We start from the raw sequence: 27,878 nt of genomic DNA on the forward strand, positions 1-27,878 counted from the left end.
TATCTTGAAAAAGTCAAAAACACTAAGGTCATTTTTGATTGAAACTAGTTTAGAAAAGCAATAGTGCATGAGAGTGAATGACCTTGTATGAGCTCAGTGTGACGAGGATCTGCAGAGCAAACAAATGGCCTCTCAGGAAAGAAGTTTGGGATTTGTTTTCCTCATTGCCCCAAATGCTGTTCAAGCGGGAGTTGTGCACGATGTACCCAAGACTGTTGTAGTGAGGGTTGAAGTGCAGAGCGACATCAGATGCTGTCTGAAGGTTCACATGGGATCTGGAGAAGAAGAAAATAACAGCTGTAACATATCAAACGCAAAACGGGAATGCAGCTGATTTTCTGTTTATCAATGCATTTAAAGTCTTAAAGGTATAAATAATTGTATGTGCAAACAGTTACAAGTGTAAAACAAACAAACAAACAAACAATAAATAACTTTTTATATCTTTCTGGTAAAACCAAACTTTATAAATTATTGCAATTTTAACTGTAATAATGCTATAGTAAAACCTGTTAATTTGTTAACAGTAAGTTCCCTTAATATATATGGGGGAAACTGTAATAGATCTATGTTATCTATTACATTTTATGTAATTTTACAGTAAAATATTTTTGAATGCACTACAGTTAAAAGCCAACTTACATTCCCAGAATTCCCTGTGTGACAGCTCACATATTATTTAATGTTTTTAATTGTAATAATTACACTTTTTTTAAGTAGAAAATAAAACAAAGGATATTGTAGAACGATTCACAAGAAACCATTATTTCAGTCTTCTAACTACTGGGCCTGTAAAGTGACATGTTTGGTTCACTTAGTTTTGTCATGGCCACGACATAATAACTCATGGGAACATGATAATATGTCATGGCCACAAGATCATTTTGTCGATGTAACAACATCCATTTTTCATGGGCACGATTTCTTATGTTGAGAGAACGCTCATATTTTTCTCAAGGGCCATGAGTTTAATGCGCAAACAAACCTGCTTGAACATAGCAACCCGGGATTATCAAAAAAAGATACAAATTTTATTAACATTAAACATTTAATTTAATATCTGTATATTATCATTATTATTAGTAGTAGTAGTAGTATTACATTAACTTATTAGGGCTATATATTTATATTTATTGTTATATATTGTTGTGTTTCTATCCTGAGGGAAATCCATTAAATATCTAATGCACTTTCCCTACTCTCATTGACAGTCATAATGAATCTGTTCTTACCACTGAGGTCCGGATCTGCGATGAGAAGATCTGGAATCCTCCCCTGCACCCCAAGACTGCTCAGCTGAGCTCGGTAAAATGTCCACTTGAAGCCCGTGGGATTATTCAGTTTATAATAATTAGATTATTCATAAATGAATTACTCAGAACTTTATTGTTTGATAAAATTTTTTCCCATCACCATTTGTTATGGTATCGTTTTTATTAATAAGACACATAACTCATAAGTAATCAAAAATGATGAAAAAATAAAAGCTTTAGTAAGTCTTCATTTCATCAGTCGCGGCCCAAGACTAAAAAAATGTTTCTCTCCTTGTATAGCTTTGCTAGCATATCCTTTGTATTCCTCCCCTACATTCTCCCCTTATTTGGTTATCAATGCGTATTCATACTGCAAACATGACCTGCGTCACATCTAATACAGAGTGTCAAAAGTTCAAATGGAAGAATGTTATAGGTGGTCTATATTAGCTAACACAATACTATATTCTAGCACAAAAATATCGATAACACCTTTTTTCTGCATAGGTACAAGTGTACTCGGTTCAACGCAGTCAGAAATCACACCTTCATGCATTGCAAAAATCAGCACTGCTCAGGGTTGCAGTTTCACATCTCTCAAGCACCATTGGAAAATGCAAATTCCTGTCCCTTCACACTGTTTAAACAAACAACAAAGCATGCAGAGGAGTCAGTCAACCGTCCCTGATGCCACAGGAGTCCCAGATTTACAACATAACCGAAACACTACAAAGAGATCTGATCGGCATCGCTGACTGCTTTCGTCTCTCTTACCAACTTCATACTCTTTCTTATTCACAAGCCTTCCTGCTTGCTGTACTACCTTTATCACCGCTTCTCAGCTTAGAAATGCATGTCCCGCTGGACATTCCAGATTTTGTTGTCTCGGGCGAAGCGCTTCTCCCGAACGAGCGACACAGCTTTTTTGGCTTTTCGCTTTCTTTCTGACTTGACAGTCCTTTAATGACGGAGATCATCCAAGGCTCAACATTCACAACCAAGCTTTGCAGTCCTCTGTTCCCTAAAGTAATGGGCCCAGCAGGAGACTGTACAATATTCCACTGAATGTGTTTCATCGCTCTAAACATGACAGTTCATGCTGTAAATCCAAGTCACTAACCCCATCGAGCGTATCTGGACTGATGTTATTTTAGATAATTATGCTAGCATGTGCTATCCTACAGTACATTTTGCAAAATAAGTGGCTTTTCTGAATGCCTCTAGAAGCTTTCGGTTCAGTATGGGCGGAGCTTTCGTATACTACATACTACTTCTTGTGTCTGTGCATTAAGAGTCCCGTACTTCATATCTCATCACATCACAAACAAAAACACAGTTCTTGATCAATCCTCCTCCACTAATTTCAATCACATCACATAATAAAATGTAGTTCTTGACAAGATCCTCCTCCATGAAGGTGGAAGTTTATCACAGTTTTCAGATGCATGTAGCCATCAGAGTTAACTTCTGGAGGATTAATTTGCTCACAATAGCACCTAGTGGTCAAAGAGTGTAAAACAAGCAGATATATTACAGACAGAGGTGTAAAGTCCAGGGGTCAGAAAGTAAAAGTCCTACCATATGTTTCTTCCACCCATGAACTCAGCAGCTGATTTCAGCAGAGTGAGGAATCAAGTCATTATCTTTCAAGTCACAAAGCAGAGTTTCAAAGTCAAATCCCTAAAAACTCAAAGAGTTAAAGTTAATGAGATAATAAAGTGACTAATTAAATGATGATTGTGCATTAGTGATGAACACCTGCTGTTACTGAGAGTTACAGAGGATCAGGATGCTGATGTTTAATTGGTTAAATGATGCTGCCATCATGGAGATCAGTGTTTGATTTAGTTTGTCCTCCTCTGCTGAGAGCTGGACAGATTTAGTATCTTCTTTTATTTCAGTTGATTTCAACTGAGGCTGTGGTTTGGAGGTCACTTGTTCTTGTTTTTCTGCTGGTCTCTTCTCTTTTTGCTTCTCATCAGATCATTTTAAGCCACTAAACTCCGGGAAAGGTTTAAATGCACATCTCAAATTTACTGCACATCTGAAAGCTAATCACTGATTTTCAAAGTGCACACACACAGCAGTGAACACACACCCGGAGCAAAGTGAAGTGACATACAGCCAAGTATGGTGACCCATACTCAGAATTGGAGCTCTGCATTTAACCCATCCAAAGTGCACACACACAGCAGTGAACACACACCCGGAGCAGTGGGCAGCCATTTATGCTGCAGCCACTCGGGGAGCAGTTCAAGGGGTTCTGTGCCTTGCTCAAGGACACCTCAGTCGTGGTATTGCCGGCCCAAGACTCAAACCCACAACCTTAGGGTTAGGAATCAACCTCTCTAAGCACTAGGCCACCACTTCCGCCAAACATCACTGGTCTACTGATAAAGCAAATAAAGTGCTGATTTGTCCATTATTTTTATAAAGTACTTACAGTGAGGGGAGCTTTCAAAACCTTTTCGAGTCATTGGTGTCAAAGCAGTGGTTTGTAGGGATGGCTGACGGAAGCTGATGTTTTTTGATGCAGTGTCAAGATCCCGAACGAGTATAGATGTTTTGAAAACACTGCTCCAAAGTGTGATTCAAAAGCATACATGTCCGTGACAATGGCTAAATTAAGCTTCGGTGTGATTCACAAGTGTTTCGACAGACAGGCAACAAAAATAAAAATCTCACAATGTAACAAATGTGACACATTGTGGCTTGATTACTTTTATTAACTTTCACGTCTTATGACCAAAATAACCCTATAATTATTCATAATGAGAAGCTTAAAGGTTACAAAACCAAGCTCATTTAGTTTTCAGCCGTGTTAAAAACTCATCACAACACATTATAAAAAATAAAAAATAAATAAAAACTATAAAAAAAAGATATATGTTCATGTATAGGTAATTTATATATATATATATATATATATATATATATATATATATATATATATATATATTTATATATATATATATTATTATTATTTTTTTTTTTTTTTTTTTTTTTTTGATGCTCTCCATGATCTGTTATAATGTATAATTAATAAGAATAATTTTATTCTGCGACTATATGACTATATATTACAGTAGTATGATTATTTTTACTCGTGTCGTTATACTTTTGTCATGTAAAAACTAAAAAAAGACTTTGTTAAAACTATACAATTAAAAATGTAAACAGACAATTATAAATGTGTGAACTAATTACACGAAACAAAAACTACATGCAGTATCTCCATATATTTATATGGATTAATATACATATATATTTAAGATTAAAAAAATAGAAAATTTAGACTTTGTGGCATTTGCCCTATTTTCCATATTAAGAGTGGGTGTGTGTGTTCATGTAATGCTTGTGTTGGTGTGTGTCCGTGTGTGTGTGTATGTTTGTATGCGTGTGTGTGCTCCCCGTCTTTCCTCTGTTAAGTGTAGTGTTTCATGTGTGACTGTTTTAATTTGTTTGAATGATCTGTGTAACTGAAATGTTGTAGGTGGAGCTTTGTATGACTAACTGTTGTCTGTCTGCCTTTCCGTTCCTGTGGGTGTAGGTAACGCCGCGTGTGTTGTTGTATGGTACGCGTGTGTGTGTTGTCTGTCTGTCTGTGGTGTGTGTTAAGAGGCTGGACAAATGTTTTTGTCACAATTTTTGTTATGCGCATGTTTGTGTGTCATACAATCTTAGGATGGTGTGTCTGTCATCGCAGTATGTGTGAGAGAGACAAATGTTTGTGTGTTTTGTGTTTTGTATCCGTGGTGTTCTGTGTCATGCAGTTTGTATGCGTGACCTGTATGAGTGTGTTGTGGTGGTTGTGCACTGTTTGTCATTGCTGTGTGTGTATACTGGTTGCTTCCCTACATCAGGGATTTTACTCATTCCTGAGTATACGGAGGCCGTGCAGAGTTATAGACTACTCTAATTTGAGGAAGAAAGACAGAGGAAATATTATACACACCCTGACCCCAGTACATCAATAATAATAATTAGGCATGAATTCAATGATCATGCATATCTGTCCACATCCAAAATGTCAGGACACAAAACTGTCAGTGGCTCTGGCCTCAGGATTGCGTTTGACACCCCTGCCCTACATATGGGACCAATGTTCCCACAAGGTAGTGATACCCATTTTTGGTTCCCATAAGGAAACATGCTTTTATAAATCATATAGATTAACCATTTGTTTTGAAAATCTAAAAATGCAGAAAGTTTTGTTTGAGGGAAAGGGTTAGGGGGTAAGGGGATAGAAAAAATTCCATGCCTATAGAGACCCCATAATGATAGGAATAACTTTTTGTCTCTCTCTCTCATTCGTGTGCATCTTTTCCATTAGACTGGAAAAAGCATTCCAGTAGCTGCAAGCTTGAAATATTTGTTGCTAAGCCTTGGAAGTGAGTCACCGATATTGTTTTGGAGACTGTGCTCAACCATATTTTTATTAAATTTTCCTAAAAGATTATAGTTTATAGATTACACATTGATAAAAACATGAATCATTTTAGTGAAGCAGTTGGTTCAATTCATTCAGAGTTTTCCACAAAGCTCTATTTCGCCCATCACTATTTTTACTGCTGTAGAAGATTGGAGTGTGCTGTAAACCTAATCGGGTCTAATCCTCTGTAGAGGCCTGCTTTACACATGGTTTTAAGGATGCCTTCTTGGTCAGTCGGATCACACGTGTGTACGGGGAGAGAATCATTCTTGTTTACACCTGGTGTTTTAAAATCCATTTCTATTGTCTGTTTTGTAGGTTGCGTCATACAACACCAGCTGGAGGGTGTAAGAACGCCATGAAATTCTAAACACATCACTGATTATACTGTATGAACAAACCAGTTTATCCTCAATCAAACTTCATCAAACCAATGTATTTAAACCAATATATCTAACCATATAAAATTGAACAATTAATTATATACTTTATCAAAACAAATGTATCCAAACTAATTCTGTCCCCTTCCCCATCATCACAGCTTCCATTGTTTTCTCCCGCTCAGGTAAGCTCAGATTGCAGATGGTGCCATGTGTGCAGTCATTTTAAGTGATTAAACACTTTCTCTCTCTCTCTCTCTTTTGTTCACGGGGTGCAGATCCAGGACCGCCAGGACAGCTTTCATCAAACACTGTCCTTAGGCCCCTTCTGTGTTAATGCCGAGCACTCCAGGTACTTCACAGTTCCTATTCGTTCAGCCACAGCCAGGCCTTGACGACTCGATAGGTGGTTTGGGGTTTGTTTCTTCTTTTAAGCTTTTCAATGGTGTCCATGTCATCTCTCAGATCAAGTTTGAGTCCCGACTAGAATGATCAGAGCGTACAGGGCAATGATGCCTGACCTCTGGATACCACTTTACACTTACATTTTCTAATGAGCCTGAATCCACGAGAGAGAAACAGATCAAGAACACATCTGTCTGAGGGTAAGAAAGAGGTCGAAGTCTGTCGTAATCCTCGTGTGATGCTGTATCAAACAGTCCCAGGGTCACTGGATTCTCACCAATCATCACAGTGACCGCATGATTATCAAATACAGTGGGGATGTATTCACTCTGAAAACAACCAGTGGTGTAACTGGTCAGAAGTTGTGTTTTATCTGCAGCCGCGTCCCCGACGATCACACACTTTATTGTCTGCATCTGTGTTCACCTATAGCTTTAGCTGTGAATGAATCAATAAAAGTCGGCTCTTGACCTGAGATAATCCACCCTCACAGTTTCCAACAACAGTGAAAAGAAGTGTCGAAGTCGATCAGTTTTACTGCCAACACGATGTCCTGCTGCTCCAGTTAAACAAACAACCACACCTCAAGCTTCCAGAAGGGTTAAAGAGTGTACAGAGTGTATTGAGGGCACAGGCTTCGTAGTCTTTTAGTATAAAGTTTTTTTATAGGTTGGTAAATCAGTAACCATTATGCACTCAAAGCTGTAAGTTATTCTACTTTCATTTTCATTTTTTTTTTTGTTGTTTATAATCGGCCAAAGAAACACAGATGATCGCGGATAACGCTGTGAACAAAGGAAAGAATTAACAATTATGCATTATTTTTCCTGCTTCGCCCTAAGAGAAAACAATATACCTGTAAAAAAAATAACATGCATTATCCATGTGAAATGTCACATTACAGCAGTGTACGGACACTAAGTTTTAATTGTAACTATAGAGCTTATCTTCTTGTGTTAGGCGCGTGGGTCGCTTGCTCAACCCCATTATCATCCTATACAGAGAAGAACTGAGACACCGCAGCATAAATGGCTGCCCACTGCCCGGTGTAAGGTTCACTGCTGAGTGTGTGTGTTCACAGTGTGTGTGTGTGTGTGCACTTTGATGGGTTAAATGCAGAGCACTGAGTATGAGTCACCATACTTGGCTGTATGTCACGCCATTTCATTTTTTTTCACTATCCTGATCACACCTGAACTGTTCCTGCTGAGCATTTTCCATTTTAACAAATAGTAGAAGAATACTTTGTATAGTACTTTACATACTTTATATAGTTACACGAACTGCGGAACATTAAAAAAATGTATACAATTGATTAAAAACATCTGACTATTGTATTATTATTATTATTTTTATTTTATTTTTTTGCCAGAAAAACATGATTTCCTTAAAAAATATATTCTAATATTATACAAAAACACTACTTTGTTGATAAACGAGGATGTTAATCTAAGATGATGAAATCCTAAAGTTCATAAATAAAGACAAATGCAGAAGGTTCTAGCTCGGGCTTAACATTTTGTGTTATTTTTTATTTTCTACATTTTTATTGCAGTTGTGATTCACTTGATAAATGGTTTGTTTTAAGTGCTACAGACTCACTAAGATTCATATTGAGATGCTACAGCAACATCTTCAAAAACACTTGCTGTGACCTCAAAGTAATTATTGTTTAAAATTGTTTTCAGTGGATTTCATTATTTTGAGCAGCAAGTCTTCATCATACCTCTGCTCATCTTCCACACATTTGATTTTTTGAGTTGTTCAGACCCCACTTTCATTGTGTAACTGTTCCATACTCTCCGGGTAATGCTCTCATTTATTTTGGCTTTGTGGCTCAAATGTCCTTTGTTTTTTGAACATTTTTTTTCTTTTGTTTTTTTATTGGGTTTTGCAGAATAGTTAGTGTTGAGGTGACAGGTTACATTCTTTTGAAGCGCTTTCACGCTGATTGTTTTGATGCAGAAATGCAGAGTAGAAGCGAACATTTAAGCGTTCATGAGAAACATCTGGCCGATGTCCTTCCTCTGTTTTGGTCTCTGTTTCCATCATTTCACTTCTGATGGATGAGAGACTCACTGAAACACTGGAAAACAATTCTGCTTTTACTTCATTCAGTCACATTACTGTTGTAAAACATAGAATGTTTTCTTCTTTTGTTGCTTTTCTGTTGTTCTTGCTTGATTTGTTGTAAATGTTCAGATCAATATTCTGATCTGAAATCTATAATGATATTTTGTCGATTTTATGTATGAGGCATCAGCATCCAGCAATCTTCAAGTCAATGGCTTTCTTTAGCTTTCTGACAAGTGTCAGAGGACCAGAGACAGCATGACAAAAAAGTATGAATGCTTTCTTCTCTCTTTCTTTCCTTTAGGAGTAAGAAATACACATAAAGCATTATGTTTGTTATGCTCTAGAACAGAAAGAAACTCGCAGTCAGAACTGAAACCAGACAGACAGACAGAAAGACAGATAGACCTCTGATGGTTGAGGATTTTCTTGTAAATCAGTGCTATTCCTGTAAGAGAATCGTGTCTCTTGGTGTCAAGTTACAGTTGTTTACCTGCCAGCCCGTTTGACCCAGTTTTACATCTCTGTCCAACATTTAACTACCACCCATGTTAATGGATTGAGAGGTTTTGCCCGTAATGTAAGACCATAAGCACACAGGAATGAGAAGGTCCTGACAGAATCAACCTCAACCATGCACCCGAAGAGAAATAATATATTATATCGATATATATAAATATATATATTATATATATACATATTCAAATATAAGTAACTGTACAATTATAAACACTGAAAACAATGGCATGGTAAACTTACGACCCGGTTTATTTTTTTTGCATTTACACCAGATATACAGAATCAATTACAATCTGTCTCGCTGTTACAAGTCAGTTCATTGCATAAGTGTCGGATGTTGATAAACTTTATACCAAAAAAATAAAAAATCACCAATCCAGATAATTTTGAGCATGTTTTTGTTTTCCAGATCTACAGTCAATGCTGATTTTGTTTTTGTTTTTTTTTTTTGCTATCTGTATTTCCCATCATTTATTTGCTACACAATCAGTTACCTATAACCTGTGCAAATGAATGCCAAATGTTGTTATAGATAAACAACTGAAATGACGGTTGAAACTTTGTTCTTGGTCTCATGTTCTGATTGGTTGAGCTGTCTGCGTGACGTGCACACACAAGTGTGTGATATAAAGTTTTTATTCCAGTTTGAGTGACAAACATTGCATGCTTAACAATAATAACAATAATAATAGCAAATAAGAGATTGAATGATTCACGGCTTTCTGATAAGTTTTCGAAACCAAACAGAAACAAAATGAGCGAAAGAGGTAAGTATCTACAGTTTTCAGCACTGGATAACCTAGCAATAATCTATAGGTATATTTATTCTATAATATCTATAATAAATCTATAATAATATCACATTGTTTCCTCGTAGTACCTCTAATTTCAAAAGAAGATGACATTTATGTGGCAGGTAAGACCCATTCTGTCATTTCTCTTATCAGTTATTTATAAGTAAGCATATGGCTGCGAAAGTCAATTTCATTTCTGACATTTAAATCCAAAGTGTCTGGAAAAGTTCGCCTCATTTTAAATCAATACAAATATAAATATATATCTTTTTTTTCTTTTAATGAATTAATGTAGTGTGAATTAATGTTTTTTTTTTTTTTTTTTATATGAAAATCCAACATGTATATGTGTATATAAAGTCATATTTGTAATGGTAGAATAAATTTCCAAGTAATGTTGATCTATAAAATGAAGTTCACTGTGATTTTTAGAAATGGGAACATCTACTGCAATGAGACAAATTAAAAAGGCGGCCTCCTGAGTCTGTCTCTCACCTACATCACAAATCAGAGGCTCGTGGGAGGACACAGAAAACCACAGAAGACAACACAACAAGTATATACTTTAATGATCCAGTGTCGGCTTGATTCAAAAATCCAGATCTCAGGTCGTGATTATTTTTAAATGCCATTCACGCTTGCAGTTTAATGTGATTCACAGGAGAACTCCATCTGAACTCAGGATTGTGCTGCTGGGCAAAACTGATCAGGGAAAGAGTTCAACAGGAAACACTATTTTGGGTCAAAGCTGTTTTAAGTAGGATGTTTCACCAGTGTCAGTCACTAAACCCGCGAGAGACGAGATTTACAGACCGATGAGAGGATCATCTCAGTCATCGACACTCCAGGCCTGTTTGACACGACAATGACAAAACAGAAGATGAAGGATGAAATAGTGTCATGTGTCTACATGTGTCTTCCTGGTCCTCATGTGTTTCTGCTGCTGATCAAAGTGGGGAGATTCACAGATGAAGAGAAAAGTGCAGTCAAATGGATCCAGGAGAACTTTGGGAAAGATGCTGTACGTCACACCATCATTCTGTTCACTCACACTGATCAGCTGAAGGGAAAACCATTAGATGTGTATATCAAAGAAGGGGATGATCTCCAGGCTCTTGTTAATGAGTGTGGTGGCAGATTTCACTCATTCAGCAATGAGAACATGGAGAATCGCTCTCAGGTCACTGAACTGCTGGAGAAGATTGAGAAGTTGGTGGAGAAGAATGGAGGACAGCATTATACTGCTAAGATGTTCCAGGAAGCCCAGACAAAGATACGCAATAGAGCAGAGTTCTGTAAGTGTGCATATACGCAATAGAGCAGAGTTCTGTAAGTTTTTTGCCTGGATTGTATATATATATATAAAATATGTGTCAAAGATTTTCAGATCTCTCAGATTCATTTAGATGAATTACATGTTCCAATCACAATGTCAGTGCATATGTATTTACATTTAATCATTGACTAGACGATTTATCCAAAGCACCTTATAGTAGACAATAGGAAGCAATCAAACCAACATACTGTATGTTCTGCACGTGGACAAGAGGAAGCCAGAGATACATTTTTTTATTCAGATTTTTTAATCACAAACTAATATTAATATTATACACTGACCAGGTCATAAGATGTAACCCTAAATAAACAAACCATTCTGCATGTGCACAAGATAAAGCCAGAGATAAATTCTTGAATTCTGATTTTTTTAATCACATATATATTGCTATTATACTATTCGAATTTTAAAGAATTTCAGATGACGTAAGTGGGAAACTATAGCTTATACTTTTTAGCCTCAATTAAAGCCTTGTCTCCCAAGCCTTTGAGCAAATATAGCCAAATCAAGCCCCCAGAACCGTCTGTGCCAAGTGTGCAAATGCACAATGCCTGGATTATTAGGTTGCATGGAAATGTATATCTGTTTCATTTGTATGTTGCACTAAAATAATTAATTCTATTTAGTTTACTTGTTTTAATGTCTGGATTGCCGTTTTATTTGAAACTTTGATTGCCAGGGTCTCAGAAACCTAGGATTGTGCTGCTGGGTAAAACTGGATCAGGAAAGACCAGTGCAGTAAAAACCATTACGGGACAAGAGAGTTCTGAGAGGAGAGATTTGACTAATACTGAAACCTGTGAGCAACAAGAAGCACATGTGGATGGAAAGAGCATGACGATAATTGACACTCCTGGACTGACTGATGTATCAGATGAACAGATGAAGACGACTGAAATCAAGAAGTTTGTCATCATGTCTAAACCTGGTCCTCATGTGTTTCTGCTGGTGATCAAACTGGACTCGAGGTTCACAGAGGAAGAGAAAACCTTAATGGAATGGATTCAGGAGAACATTGGAGAAGATGCTGCACATCACACCATCATTCTGTTCACTCACGTGGATTTGCTGAGGGGGGAATCGATAGAAGAGTGTAACAAAGACCTTCAGGGGTTTACTGAGGGTTTTGGTAGCAGATATCACTCACTCAACAATGAAGACATGGAGAACCGCTCTCAGGTCACTGAACTGCTGGAGAAGATTGAGAAGCTGGCAGAGGGAAATGGATGGAATTACTACACAAATGAAAAGTTTCAGAAAATTATAAAAAGAGATGTATATTTAGAGAATGTTAAAGGAACACTACATAAAGTTGCGTTAGGAGTTGGACCAGTAGGAGCAGCAGCTATGGTGACCGGAGGCGTGGTTCTGGGCGTAACCGAGTTGGTTTTAGCACCAGCGCTGCTGCTTGCAGGAGGCAGTCTGTTTTTAGTTGGAGCAGCTGGACTGTATGTTGGAAAAAAACTGATTAAAAGAGCTAAATGAGTCGGATGCTTTTGTTATAGTGGACTGATTTGGTCCCAGCTAACAAAAGAATGTTATAAAAACATTTTGCTACTGTTCCTAATATGTTGTAAAAATGTTATCTCTGAGTGTTTTCTGAATATTTCAAGTGTCCAGTGACATTCCATTTTGATAAAATTATGGGATTATTAATTTGAATGTTTCTCACCAATCAAAAAAGCTTGTGACAAATGGTCCGACTTTCAGTAAAAAGCCCTCCATGAATAATTTAATATATATATATATATATATATATATATATATATAGATATTATAATATATATTATAATTTTTTTTTAATAAAAAAATGTGGTAATGTTTTGAGAAAGAACCCAATAAATTGTGAACTATTTTCTTATGTTACTGGATGAATGTTTTTTGGTGTCATACTGTGAAGACCTTGCCAAAATGTCTGGGAATGTTTCCATTTAGCTGTGTAACATATCGCTGACACATTATATACAACAGGCCTGTTCCTGAAAATAGTCATTTTAAATTTTAAGGCCTCATGTGGTCCTTTATTGTACTGAACTGTATTCATTTAGCAGAACGTTTATCCGAATGACTTCACTGCATTCAAGCACATTTTGTCCGTTCTTTTATTCCTGTATGGGATCAGGACAGAATGTACTTACACAGCAACGCTGTAGCTGCTTGATCAATAAGAAGCCTATAGACCAGACATTGTAATTTATTTAGCTTTTCCTATTTAAAAGAGCGGTACCATTTTCCAGATTCACTCATCACTCATGTTATAACCTGCCCACTGAACAAGAATTTTAACGGATGAATGTTTGTTCATAACTTTGAGAGACATTTGCCAAAATGTTCTGGAAATGTTTCCAGTTAGCTGGTGTAACATATAGCTGACAAATTATATAACAGGCCTGTCATGAAAATAAGTCATTTTAATTTTAAGTGGCCTCATGTGTCCTTTATGTGTACTGAAATGTATGCATTTAGCAGAGACTTTTATCCGAAATGACTTGCACTGCATTCAAAGCACATTTTGTCAGTTCTTTTATTCCCTGTATGGGAATCAGACAGATGGACTTAACGCAACGCAGTGCTGCTTGAGCAATAAGAAGCTATACACCAACATTGTAATTTAATTTTAGGCTTTTCTATTTAAAAGCTGTACAGCATTTTCCAGATTCACATCATCACTCATGTTATACCCTGACCTACTGAACAAAATTTTAACTATGCATTTTCAAATTGGAAGTCTGTCAATATATCAACATATCAGCTTTTGCTATCCTGTCTTAACTTTCCTTTAAGTGATCAGTTTCAGTTCACCTAAAAATACAATTTTATCATCATTCTCATCCTCTCCAAGCCATGTGAGTTTCTTCTGTTGAGCACAAAAGAAGATTTTGTTAGTAACCAAACAGTTGCTAGTAGCCACTGACTTAGTATGAAAAAAAAAAACGTCATTGGCTACAATATTTGAATATTTCATGAGGAGAGGGGCATTTATGCTGTCAAACTCATTGCTCAATCTTCCGTGAATCAAATAAATGTATGATAAAATCTTTTTCTGTCCATTAGTAAGTCAGTCACTAAAACAATCAACTGTTCAGAAGCACTTTTGAGTGAATCACGTGACACGATAACTGTCTAGATATCCAGCAGGGGGCGACACACATTTGCTATAGAAAAATAAAATATAAAATATTCTGCCTTTTATAAATGAAAACACCAGTGAACATGAATTGATTCGTTTTATTCATTATTCTTAATAACTAAGATGAACATCTTATAACACACCTCTGCTGGACATTTTGACATCCTTCAGACTGGATCAAGCCACTGATGGAGGTCGAGTTACTCTATATTATTTACAAAGAAGCCATTTACTGTTTACTATTTATTTTAATTCCAAACAAATCTTCTTTCTCTCAACAGAGAGATTAACAATGACGTGTCAGCATACATAAAATTCCTGCACCACAACCCTGACGAGAAATATCTCACAGACTGAGTAATTTACAGTATTGATGACAAAACTGCGTGTGTGCCGCCCTGAACACCTGCAGCACACAGGACGGCTTTCAGATCCAGTGAAGAACATCATCCAACACAAAGCCAACAGCACTGCAATCAACAATAACCATCAATGGATATTAAACATCATCAAGACAATGTTCTTTGTGCAATCAAATACAATTCCAGCCAAAAGACCAACATCAACTGAATAAAAATTTCATTAAATTAGTGTGACCGAACTAATCTAAAAAATCAATAATACATTGAGGTAAATTGGTTATACCTGGAAACACGTCTGACAACATTTTTGAGCCTCTTTCTGAATATTTGTTGAAGTGAAACAAATGTCTCCGGCTTTATTACATTATTAACCTCCATCCATGTGACTTCTGGGTGTAAAAAACAAACTCAAAGCTGCCGGGAAAGTGAAGTGGTTTAACAATGATGGAAATACTTCTCATTCTTTTTGGTCGGGTTCTTAAAAGTTCACAGCAAAAAATCCAGAGTGAAATCAACTCTGCTGGGAGTACATGTGAGACCACACTCAAGAGTGTGAAAGTGTTAAAATAGGAGTGTTAAATTAACACTGAATCAGAGTTAAAGTTAATGAGATAATTAAGTGATTAACTGAGTGATGATTGACCATTATTGACGAAACCTGATGTTAAAGAGCAGAATCAACAAAGACAAAAATCACAATTTTTTATGTCACCATTATAGTGGTCAGTGTTTGCTTTAGTTGGGCTCTTGACCCTTACCTTTTTAAAATTAGATTTGGTTTGGCTGTTGTAATGGAGTTATAAAACAGACGGGCAAACAAAAAATATTGGTTTTTCTGAATCACTGAGTTAAACTTTCATTGTTGATTATTGCAGCCGAATGATTCTTCAGCGTAGGATTACCAGCATTTTAAATAAAATCTGTGGAATTTCTTAAAAGTTGTTTATTCAAAAATCTTTCAAAAGAGTCTTTCATTTAGACATGCAAACATCAAGAATCAACCTGTGAACCTCAACGACGGTGACAATCAAAAAAGCATGTTGCAGTGCATTCTGGGTGCCACCTATCAAAATTCATCCATGGCTCCCATGATGCACTGCGGCATGAATAAATTATTAGCTGAATTGTCTTAGTAATTTCCTTTATTCTTACTATTCTATTTTTGTTTTCAATGCTTCTTTTAGTAGTTTGTTTTCTAATGTTTAGACCTAATGTTTTAGGCTTTAAATATGTTCAATGATTCAGGTCAAATAATTATGTAAAAACATAAATAATATCACATGATCATGTTTTTTTTATTTTTTGCTCTTCTCTACTAGTAATATAACTGAGCTACTTAACAGCCAAGCCAAAATCTAACTTTAAAAGCGTAGAGTCAAGAGGCAACTAAAGCAAACACACAGCCACTATAATGGTGACATAAAAAATGTGATTTTTGTCTTTGTTGATTCTGCTTGTTAACATCAGGTCTTGTCAATAATGGTCAATCATCACTCAGTTAATCACTTAATTATCTCATTAACTTTAACTCCGCTTCAGTGTTAATTTAACACTCCTATTTTAACACTTTCACACTCTTGAGTGTGGTCTCACATGTACTCCCAGCAGAGTTGATTTCACTCTGGATTTTTTGCTGTGTTATGTTTATGTTACAATCCAGTAGAAATATGATTAAACAGGGAACTATTTAATAATAGTCACGATTTAAGGTTTTTTTTCTAAGAAAAATACATAAATTTTATCAGTTGTTAATTTTAATATTTATAATCATTTCAGCAAAAAGCTCATTTTGTATATCCAGTCCCAACGGTTTGGCTAAAGTGGGTCATCTTTATCATCAATAAACAGTGCACATGCAGGCATTTTAACACTTGAATGGTTATCTCAATGAAATAAAAGGCGGCCATCTAATGAAATGACCATCTTTGTTTTGAACGTACTTGAAATCAAGCCCATTTTAAGGGGGTCAGAGTTACTGCTTAGTTATTAAAGAAAGAAAGCCACAAATGATATTGCCGTGTGCTTACCATACAGTCAAATTCCTGCACACAACAACCCTAGGAGGAGGGAAATTGTCACAAGATTGTTTGAGTGCAGTAATTTCCAGTAGTTGAGGATGATGAACACTGTGTGTGGGTGTGGTAGATGGTAGGGTGTTGTTGTGTTGTTGTGTGTGTGTGTGGTGTGTGTCGTGCACTCATACAGTGTGGGCCGACACACGTATAATTGTCTGCCAGTGTAAGTCGGTGTGAGGGGTGCTCAGTCTCGTATTTGGCTGGACACGCCTGCTTTTTTTGAAGCCCTTAAATACAAACTGCATTCAGATTGACAACAGTTTTAAGATATTTGTAGGACCTTTCTCAAATCAGGTGCAGCTCTTGGTCAAAACTCGAGAGTCGCGACCGCCTCAACCCACTCTGCCTGAGAGAAGCCAATGGGTTCTACAGAACTCAGCAAGAGGAGTATTGCGAGACTAACTGCAAGATGGTAGGCGCTACATTACTAACAAACCAATACAAAAGAGATCAATCGTCAAAAGCGAGTCGAGATACTTTGGTCCAATGTTTATAAAATGAGGTAACAGGGAAAACCGGGTGGTTTTCAACCCGGATGATTACATAAACTTACTTTGACGGCGTCGATGTGTTCTGGCAACACGTTTGATCCTACTGGGAGGAAATATGCTTATGTGGAACTATGTGATATGGTCCTGGGGGGCTGTGGTAGATGTTACTGGTCTGGGAGGCTATAATTATTTTGGGAGGCCATGGATTATACTGGAGGCCTAAAGGGTTTGTAGGAGGCTGTACAGACTTTCAGCGGTCTGGGGAGGGCTTTGGAGTTTCATTTCTCTGGAACGGCTGACGTGTGGATTTTGGAGGCTTCGTGATATGGGAGGCTTTGATTTTCTCTGGAGTCTGTGGTGATTTTGGCAGGCTTCGTTGACATGGGAGGCTTTGACTTTGGTTTTTGAATTAGTTCAGGCAGGTGAGCTAACATTTGTTTGATTCAGTTGAAAAGACTGGCTTTTTCTATTTTTTTTTTTCTTCTACATTTATCTCTATTTTGGAGTTTAGATTAGGTTCATTTAAAAACATTTTAATATAAAAAAACTAATAAAAACGAACAGCAAAAATATGTCAAACAAAGCTTAGCTTTTATTTAAACATAGTCTACTGAGGGACTTGGTACTCTATGTCTTTTTTTTTTTTTTTTAAATGCTTGAAATTACAATCTTTTTTTACACGCCCATTGAAATAACACATCATGGGAATGTCATCACATTGGATGATTTAGCAATGAGGGACGGGGAAAAACAATTCTTCTGATGACAACACTAAACTATGTCATTTTAAAAAAAAAGTTTCTAACGTACATTTTTAGAGATTTTGTAGAATAAGGTGAATGTAAGATGTTACAACTATCTATAAAGGACAAGGTAACTTTTTTTCAGTGTTCATTTGGAGGCATAACAAACATTAAATTCGATACTGAAGTCTTTTTTTTGTCTCAAGTGATATATTTCTGTATTGGCGGAAGAATGGATTTGAGAGATTGCTGTGACAGTGTTCAGCTTGGACGGTCGGGTTCCCGCCTGAAGTGGTGCACGCACATCGCAAAAAGCCAACACACGCACTAGTGCGAATCCCACTTCGACCACCAGACAGCGAGTGGCCGCTAACCGGCGCGCCAATCACGGTCCTACCATCGTTACCCTTCGTTTCTCACGTGCCATTCTCTCGCGTGGAGCAACACTAAACACCAATCTATAACTCACTGGCTGTGAGGACGTGCCGTTCATGCCCTGCGTGTCGGAGGTTGCTGGTGTGTAGGGTGCACTCATCAGAGAGTTGCGCAATTCTACATGTATCAGATGCCTCAGCAACAGCACAACCATGTCTCAATGATCTAGTGGACACACTAATGTGCTCTGTAAGAAGAGGAAATACTTCTTATAAATGTGTCAGTTACTGCATTATAATATTAAGGCATGAAGATTGTGTGTGACGAGAACTAATACATAAATAAGTAATAATAATAATATAATAATAATAATATAACATATTAATAATTTCGATAATAATTAGTAATAATTAGTTCACTGAGGTTCTATCTCGTGTGGTAAGGGTTTTAGTTTTGTTTGTGTTGTTTTTGGGTGTTTTTTTGTGGTTTGTAGAGGTACCGAACAGTCTGAAAACATTTCTGAGCCGCTCAATATTCGAGGGTTTGAAATCTCCGATACCTCAAATCTCGAGAGGTTAGCGATAGCCAAAAAGGCCAACGACGACACATTTCTTGTGCTTTGTCACTTGACTTCAGATTCTCACTTTAAGAGGATTGTTGAAGTCACTGTGTTGTAAACTAATGGACAGATTGGTTATAGATTCAGTCACACTTAGGACATTTATGCCCTCGTAAGTATTCATCCTGTGTGACCACCCATGTGATTTCTGGGCAAAGAATAAACAAAACTCAAAGCTGCCACGGAAAAAATGTGAATAGGTGGTTTTAACAAAGATGGAAATTTTGTCTCATTTCTTTTTTAAATTATGTTCTAACAGTTATGTTTATGATGCAAGTAGGGATTGTTGAATGGTTCTGTGCATCTTCTAACAAGCCAAAGATGGAGTAAAGCAGAGCTGGTAGTGTATGATATTACCATTATTGTCTTATGATTTTTGATTTGTGGGGTGATTAAAAATGTGGAGGAATTTGTAGTACGATATGCTTGGTAGAATACGAGTTAAAACAATAATAAGGAAGGTTAAAATGTAACCTTTCCCTAGTTTTTATATATAAAAAAAAAATGGACCATAATTGTTTGGTTTTAGACTTTGTTGTTTTTGGGTTTCCTGCTAATAATCTTTTCATAAAGTGAATAATGGCTGTCTTGGATTCGATGCATCTCCAAATTTTATAAGTCAGATAGTCCGTTCCTAATAATAACCTATAAAAAATTCACTATATGATGCATTTGTTTAGTTTTCTTGACTTCTCACATCTTGGTTATTGAAGCCATTCTGTAATCAGAATAAACCATCCGAGTCTGTGAACATTGTCATGAAAATACACTGGGGGAGATTTTTGTGATTTTATTTATTATTTATTTTTCAGGCTCGAAGGCGGAAACTCACATTTCGCAGCTAATAACTGGTTTGATGGAATATACATTTTCAAACATAAGGGTAGTCAGTGCAATGTCGCAAGTCAGTTTTATATTTTGCACAGCAGTAGCACTGTTGTAACAAATCCATTGTCTGTTGTGTTAAAAGAAGCATGTTTAAAGCGCCAGGAACAATCAAACACTGCTTTTAAAGAAGAAATGAAAAAATCTTGAAACCCTTGAATTTTTTTTATAGCAACATACAATGACAGTGAAAGTGACCAAAACTTTGATGCTCCAAAACCATTGCATAACACTGATTCATACATGTAATTCGTTCAAGAAGTATGATTCCAGCTGTTTAATTCTTATCTTCTGAAGTCAAGACATTATTAAGTTTGTGCAGGAAGAACAAAACTACATTATGAGGCCTTTTTTCACTATTAATCTTGATTGTTGTGTTCAGATCGACAGGAAAAGTGTGCCTGTGGAGGGCGAAGCCACAGAAGTAAACCAAACCCTGCGGAGAGTGCCGCTCAATTGGGCAGTGTTAGCTTTCACAAAGCGTGTGATTTGACACGAGGGCATCATTAGTGAAGCGGACATGAAGAGTTTCATGTTTTAATAGCTTCAAATAAATGATATGTAACAGTGGAAGAAAAGGGGAAAGTTAAAATCTGGTTGTGTAAATATATAATGTTTAAATTAAGTCAGCAGACACAAAACAAGGTGATGTTTCAGTGGTGAGATACAACTCACTGTTTTTCTTATTTTAACAGCATATTCCTGCTTTAATTGATCATTTATCAGAAAGAACAAATTCATCTTAATACAATGTCTTTTCTTCTGCAAAATAATGATGATGTCAAGGCTGTCCCCACATACTGTACACTCTTCCTCCCCCGGTCCCTTTAAGGACTTCACCTTTATCTTTTACATTTCTTGCCTTGCCTCCCACCGACTTCCACTCTCCTTCCATCAGTTTCAGTTTATTACAAGCACAAAATAGATTGCATTAGTGCCTCCTCGTTTGTTGTCACTTAATATGACACTTTTTTCTTTGATGATGCAACCGGTCCAGGAAGGTCCTCCAGATGGTCCATTCTCCGTCCCTGCCGCTGAAGCCCTTCATCACTTGGAATCCAACTATGGAGTTTGATTTATTAACATTTCTTCCCCTTAAGAATTAGTTTGTTGATGACGACGCAGTATTCTAATATGTATATTGAGTGTGTTGTGTCTAAAAGTGAAAGTGCGTTATGGTGACATTATTAGCATATGAAAGATCTCAGAGCTATAGACTTACATAACCTACACAACTCACATCGCCCCCGGATGTCATTGAAGTCTTTAAATCAACACTGATGATCTTGTTCGTCTTAATCAAAACAGAATCAGAACATAGCTGTATTGCAAAGTGAGGCTTGTGCATACAAGGAATTTGGGTGAAAATTTTAACTTACATAAGTCGTGCACATAAGCGTTCACACAGTCACGAGACAACACACACAGTCAAAAATATAAATAACTAAGTGTATAAACAATTGTGCTATAAATGATATGGAATAGGATTGAGTAAGATAACAGGGATGTACTAGAATGGAGGGGTAACAAATAAAATATAAGATATGCTCACATTTTTATTGCATAATGGGGAACATTTAACTGTTCATGAGGTAGATTGGCCTTGGGAGAAAAAGAACTGTTCTTGTGCCTGACTGTTCCTGGTATATTTTGCCAGCTCTGACAGCACCGGCCAGATGGCAAAAAGTCCAAAGATGGGGTAACTTGTACCTGTGAGGGATCCAGAGTGATTTTTCTGAGCCCTTTTTCCTCCACTCTGGATGTATACAGGTCTTGAAGGTCGTGGGCAGGGGAGCACCAATAATCCTTTCAGCAGTCCGAAACGTTTCTGTAGTCTTCTGGATCTCTGATTTTGTAGTACTGAACCAAACCAGGACAGTTATTGAAGTGCAAAGGACTCAATGATGGCTGAGTAGAACTGTTTCAGCAGCTCCTGTGGCAGGTTAAACTTCCTCAGCTGGCGTTCAATGCGATTGTCTCCTTCAGTCCTGAGCAGATGTGTGGTTCCCAGGAATTGAATGACTCCCACTGAAGACAGAGTGCTGTTCAATGATGGTGAGTGGAGGGAGTGCAGGGGGGTTTCTCCTGAAGTCCACAATCATCTCCACTGTTTTGAGAGTGTTCAGCTCCACCTAGTTGTTAAGACCAATGCACCAGACAAGCCAGCTGGCTCAACCTCTTGTCTGTAAGCAGACTCGTCACCCGTCCTGGATGAGACCGATGACTGTAGTGTCGTCTGCAAACTTCAGGAGGCTTGACAGAGGGATCTTTGGAGGTGCAGTCGCTGGGTGTAGAGGGGAGAGGACAGTGGGGGAGAGAACACATCCATGAGGGCCACCAGTGTTGGTGGAGCGGCTGTTTGACATGAATTTCCCCAGTCTAACTAACTGTTGCCTATCTGTCAGAAAGCTGGTGATCCACTGACAGATAGAGCTAGGAACAGAGAGCTGGGTCAGTTTGGTCTGGAGGGCTGGTGGGATGATGGTGTTGAAAGCCGAAACTAAAGTCCACAAACAGGATCTTCACATAAGTCCCTGTTTTGTCCAGATGTTGCAGGATGAAGTGCAATCCCATGTTGATTGCATCATCCACAGACCTGTTTGTTTGGTAAGCAAACTGCAGGGGGTCCAGTAAGGGTCCAGTGATGTCCTTCAGATAAAACTAGAAACCAGTTTTTCAAATGACTTCATGACGACAGATGGTTAGAGGAAGGAAGGCACTTCCCACAACTCCAAAGATCTGTTGAAGATCTGTGAAAAGATGGGGGCCAGCTGGTCAGCACAGGTTTCAGAACAGGCAGGTGTAACGCCATCTGGGCCTGGTGCTTTTTTTCTTTTGTTCTTCCTGAAGACCTGGTGCCACATCATCTTCACAGATTTGAAAAGCAGGAGGTGTGGAGAGGGGGATTGCAGGAGGTGTACGTTGAGGTGTTAAACGGTTGTGTAGAACTTTTTAGATTAGAGTGTCTTCGTCAGAATGGGTGTTGGGGGGTTTCAAATCTACAATAAAACTCATTCAGGTCGTTTAGCAAGTCATTGATTAGCCTCAGTGAGGAGGATGGTGTCTGTAGTTAGTGAGGGCTCTCAGTCCTCGTCCACACTGAAGCTGAGTTGTAAGTAAAATGGTCTTCAAACTTTTTTAGCGTAGGTCTTTTTTAGCCACTCTAAGTCTCTTTGTTCAGTGTGTTCTGGCTGATTGTACAAGACTCTGTCCCTATTTCGTAGGCATCCTCTTTGGCCTGACGGAGATGTCTGAGTTTTGCTGTAAACCACGGTTATCATTGTTGAATGTTAAATAAGTCCTGGTAGTGTGTTTGGTTATTTGATAGTGCAGCATGTGCTTCATTGCTGATTTCTTTGCTCTGTTTTAACACTTTCTGTCTCGGTGTTTATTTCTGCAGCATCCTCCATCTAAACTGATGAAGTCATTCACACTGTGGATACAAAACACCCTTATTTTACAACATATTTCTGCTTTTAAATCATAATTGATCATTTTATCCTGAACTACTGAACAAAATCATAACAGTGCAGCTTCACAATGAACAGTGTATCAGTTTATGGGGTCAAAGTGCTCAATATTACAGGCTTCTGTTATTCTGTCTTAGTGTTTTCTTTAAGTGATCAGTTTAATTTGTGAACATCTCATATGTGTTTGTACAAATCTTCAAACTACTACCAGAGGTCACATTCTCCTGCTCTGACATCAACAATAATGTGCATAAGTACATGTGCATATGTGTGTTTTAGTCCAGTAATGTTGTTCAAATGTAGAGGGAGGGACAATGAAGTTTCCACTGCTGGGTATTAGTGTTAACCACAGATAGTCTGTCTAAAAGTGTATGTGATACAGGGTTCAGCCATTTGTCTGCTGCTGATCTGATGAGCTTCAACACGGTAAGACAAACACACTCATACTTCAATGAAAACTGATGATTATTGCTCATAAAACATACATGTCTTAATGTTAAAAATGTTAAGAATAGGGAGATGTACATGTACTGTTCATGAGTGTATAAGTGCTGATTAATGCTGTATTATAGATATATTTGACGCTGATGTCGGTCAGAATGGCTCCTCTCTTCCTCTGATCTTTCTGCTCATGATTCCACGGTGAGTCTCTGTTACATTCACATTACAAACACTCTGATGGTTTTATTTAAGTTCTCACGATGAACGGCTGATGAGCACTTTCTTCTGTCCTGTTCTCACATATTTCCTTTAAAACAGGAAGTTTAGATGAGAAAACGTCAAAGGACTTGTGTCTGTTTATAAATATCCAGTAGTTTTCTGTTATTTCGTCTCGTCAGTGTCATGTGGTTTAGGAGGGACGTGCTCATTGTTCAGAGCATCTGATTGGACCAAAAATCATGTGTAACAACTAGATTGTGAATATTTTTTGGCTCAGATCTCGGAAGTGCCCAGTGTTCATATGTTAAATATTGTCAAAGTTCACTACCATATAGGATGAGCTTCGAGATGACAAAGTCCCACCAAAAACTCACATTGGGTACTTAAAGGAGTCATGAAATGAGAAACCAAATTTGCCTTGATCTTTTGGAATATAAGAGGTCTTTGTACCATTAAACGTCCTGCAAGTTTCATAGCTTAAGACGTCCTCCCATTATAAACGAGCCATTTATTTAATCAAGCTCTAAATACAGCTCGTTCTGGATCCCTGGTAAGAAGTGACGTCACGGTGCGAAGGAGGTTCCAACCATTTGCATATGACCGCCTCCAGCAAGACCAACTACGCTCATTTCGTATCGTTTTGTCGCGCCGCGCGCCTCACAAGTGTTCAGTCGACGGGACAGCGAGTGTGGGTCTGTGTACAGGAAAATTACAATGCCACGCAGATGTGCTCAAACATATAAGGTTTATCATTGCAAGAGCCATCGCTTCGGAATGCATCACCCGCTACTAAACAGTTACGCTCAATCCACAAATGTTCTGGCTGGGGATGGTAATAATTGATCTGGCGCTAGGCATGGTAATGTCGTTAACCAATTAATAACGGCAAGGTGTTAAACACTGAACTCTTAAAGGGGAAACAACCGAAAAAAAAACCACTGTTTGAATCAAAAGATGAGAGAAATCAGGGTGGGAAAAATGTCGTAATTCACTAGATTTAAAAGTAAAAAAAAAAAAAAAAAAAAAAAAAAATACTATAGTAATACTATAATTTGCAAAAATCTAGGGGACCATAATAATAAAATAAAAAAAAACCATGTCATGACACCTTTAATAAATCCACTTTCATTATTTTCATAGTCTTGTTTTTCATTATTTGATACTGCACCGCATGTTGTTCGCGGCTGATTTCCTGGTTCTTTTTCACTCCATGCTCTCTGTGCTTTTATTTCTGCTTTTTCTGCCAACTGATGATGAAGTTCAATCATATATTATTCAATAGATTTTGAAAAAAAAAAGCTTATTTCTGTAAAAGAGTTGCTGTTTTCAAGAAGTAAAAGAGTATTATCATGTTTTTATGGTACAGTGTAACTGATAAAAACATAATTTTCCTCTGATGAAATCCTGTGTTTCAGTGGTTTCTAGTGCTGGTTGGGGTGTGAGTTACAGACATTTCACACATCTGTGCACTAAAGAACTCATCAGTGATAATGAGCTGCACTTATACATACCCTACTGGATATAATATCATGAAAGTATTCTGGACCAAAAACACTGTAAAGGGTAAAGAGCCTCCAGATCTGTCTGGGATCCTGAATACAGTCAGAGGCTTCACAGTATCTGGGAGACACACAGCAGAACTGCACCATCAGCACTGAGTCATGTGACACAGAAGGATGAAACACATTGTACTATTTTCAGAGAAGTCATCACTAATAAACCTGAGGGAACAATGGATTGGCACTCCAGGAGTGACTACTTACTGTCACAGGTGACTTTCATGAGGCCTGAGCTCTTCTTTCTGTGCATTATGTTGAATAATAATCAGTGTATGACAGCAGCTCTAGATATAAGTGTGTGTTGTGTTCAGAATCTTCAGGTGGAGTCTCCTGAGAGCACGTGACAGAGGGTCTAATGTCAGTCTGACACGTAAAAGCAGCTGCACTCTGACTGGACAGAGCAACATTCATCTGGTACGAAACTCACAGCCATTAACTGAGAGAAGAGACAGAAACAATCAACTCCTGCTGCAGTCAGTCAGAAGAGAAGGATGCAGGCAGATACAGCTGTGCTCTACATGGACACAGTTACATCTCTCCTGCTGCTCATCTCAATGTCACCATGTGGTTTAAGTACAAATAGACATTTCATCTTTAAAATTGTCTTTGAACAGCCAGCAGAGTTCAGGGCTACATATCTCTGATTAATGGTTAGTAGGCTTTTGTGGATCTTGTCCTTTTACTAAAACCATTATTCTGAAAAAACAAAACCAGATTTAAATGTGTCTCTAAAAACACAACAATTATTTTTCTAGGTTGGCGAAGGAGAAAGAGAATAGATTGCTTTTACAAAGACCGGTGCTTTGTCAATTGAATATAAATAGCATATAATTATGTAAATATGTAATTAATGAAATATAAAACTATAAAATAGCAGTGGCGGCTGGCCAATAGAGGGCGCCGCGGAAGCACCACACACACTGAATTCAAAATCAGAAAAAGGCTTTGGTTTTATTGCAAAAAAAAAAGTGCTCTGTGTTCATTCATAGCTACATGAAAAATTTACATGTTTTTTTTCCATCGAGGATATCTAGACGAAATAATATAACTTTTATTTTAATTTAGAAGCCTAAACAAAACACCAGAACTAAAAAACTAACATTATGCTATAAACAAACTACAGCACACAGTAGCTCTCCTTCAACTTCCGACAACTTTTAAATATACTTTTAGAAACATTTTCCATGATAATTATTAATTTTAATACACATTACATTATATTAAAAGACAAAACAAAAACCCATGTTTATACATGCTCTTTTAGACAGCTTTCCTTTGTGTAATAAATAATTTTTATTTTGCTTTTTAACAGTTGTTATGAACACTGTTACTTTCACAGGTGAAGCTGTTTTATTAACACAACTCTGTAGTCTTCACATCATTCATTCATCAGTTTGTTAATTTATGATTGATCTTCATCCTTTCAGTTCATCCTGGTGCTGATAGGACCGTGATTGTGCTTCCGCAGCAACATCTGGATAGGATTATTCGTCATCATCATTCCATCATCATCATCATCATATGGTTATAATGTGAGTTTTCAATTAGAAACTGCACTGACTGTCATAAATGCACTTTTATATTCTATAAGTCATTTTGGTTGTAACAGAAGGAAATGGATCAGCTTGTGGGTGATTTATTAGTAATATTTAAAACATTCATATGTTCTATTAATTTTGAATGCCTGTGGTCCCATATGTTTGTTGATGTGATTTAACAGGAAAAACAAAGGTGTGTTAAATACTGAAGATAACAGAAGTGAAAACAGTTTGTAAACCATTCAAACACAACTTTTACAGAAGCAGTAAAATCAATCCATCAGCTGTTTTATCTGTTTCAGACTGTAACTGTAACAGAAATGATGGAGACAATAAAATGATCTTTTATCAACAGAATCCCAGCCAAAACAACCTTTAAAAACTCATATTTTTCTACTCATATTAGACAGTGATTTCTGAAACTGTATCTGCAGCGCCCTCAAAATGATGTGGACACATGATTTTAAGAAATAAAATATAAAAAACACTTATTTAAATGTAAATGTTGTTTTTAACACGTTGTTTTGAACTGTTTCTAATAACATGAACACAAAACAAATCCTGTTTTGTGTCTGTTGTTTTAACCAATCATTTAAAAGCCTGATGAAGCTTTCCAGGATTTATTGATTATGAATCAGTCCTGACAAGTCCCCCATTTTTACCCCCCCCCCCCCCAAAAAAAAAAAAAAAACAAAACAACAAAAATCCTATATTTTGAATATTGTGGCTATACATTTTTGCTTTTATTACCTGCATCCTATTTTTTCTTTCTCTGTCTC

General features: G+C 37.2%; 1 protein-coding gene, 1 long non-coding RNA gene and 1 pseudogene across 2 annotated transcripts; 2 read left to right on the top strand and 1 right to left on the bottom strand.

Moving 5' to 3' along the window:
* Positions 1-49: 49 nt before the first annotated feature.
* Positions 50-6,955, bottom strand: LOC122147004 (annotated as a pseudogene).
* Positions 6,956-9,674: 2,719 nt separating this feature from the next.
* Positions 9,675-10,324, top strand: LOC122146402. The gene is made up of 3 exons (XR_006160962.1): positions 9,675-9,829; positions 9,940-9,978; positions 10,289-10,324. It is a non-coding gene; the product is annotated as an uncharacterized LOC122146402 (long non-coding RNA).
* Positions 10,325-10,424: 100 nt separating this feature from the next.
* On the top strand, positions 10,425-12,820 carry LOC122147013 (GTPase IMAP family member 4-like). The gene is given in 4 exon segments (XM_042767738.1): positions 10,425-10,432; positions 10,518-10,642; positions 10,645-11,151; positions 11,872-12,820. Coding segments are annotated over 4 exon segments (1,446 nt in total). The 3' UTR covers positions 12,678-12,820.
* Positions 12,821-27,878: the final 15,058 nt, after the last annotated feature.

Source organism: Cyprinus carpio, chromosome A1 (assembly GCF_018340385.1).
Source record: "Cyprinus carpio isolate SPL01 chromosome A1, ASM1834038v1, whole genome shotgun sequence".
NCBI classification, from domain to species: domain Eukaryota; kingdom Metazoa; phylum Chordata; class Actinopteri; order Cypriniformes; family Cyprinidae; genus Cyprinus; species Cyprinus carpio.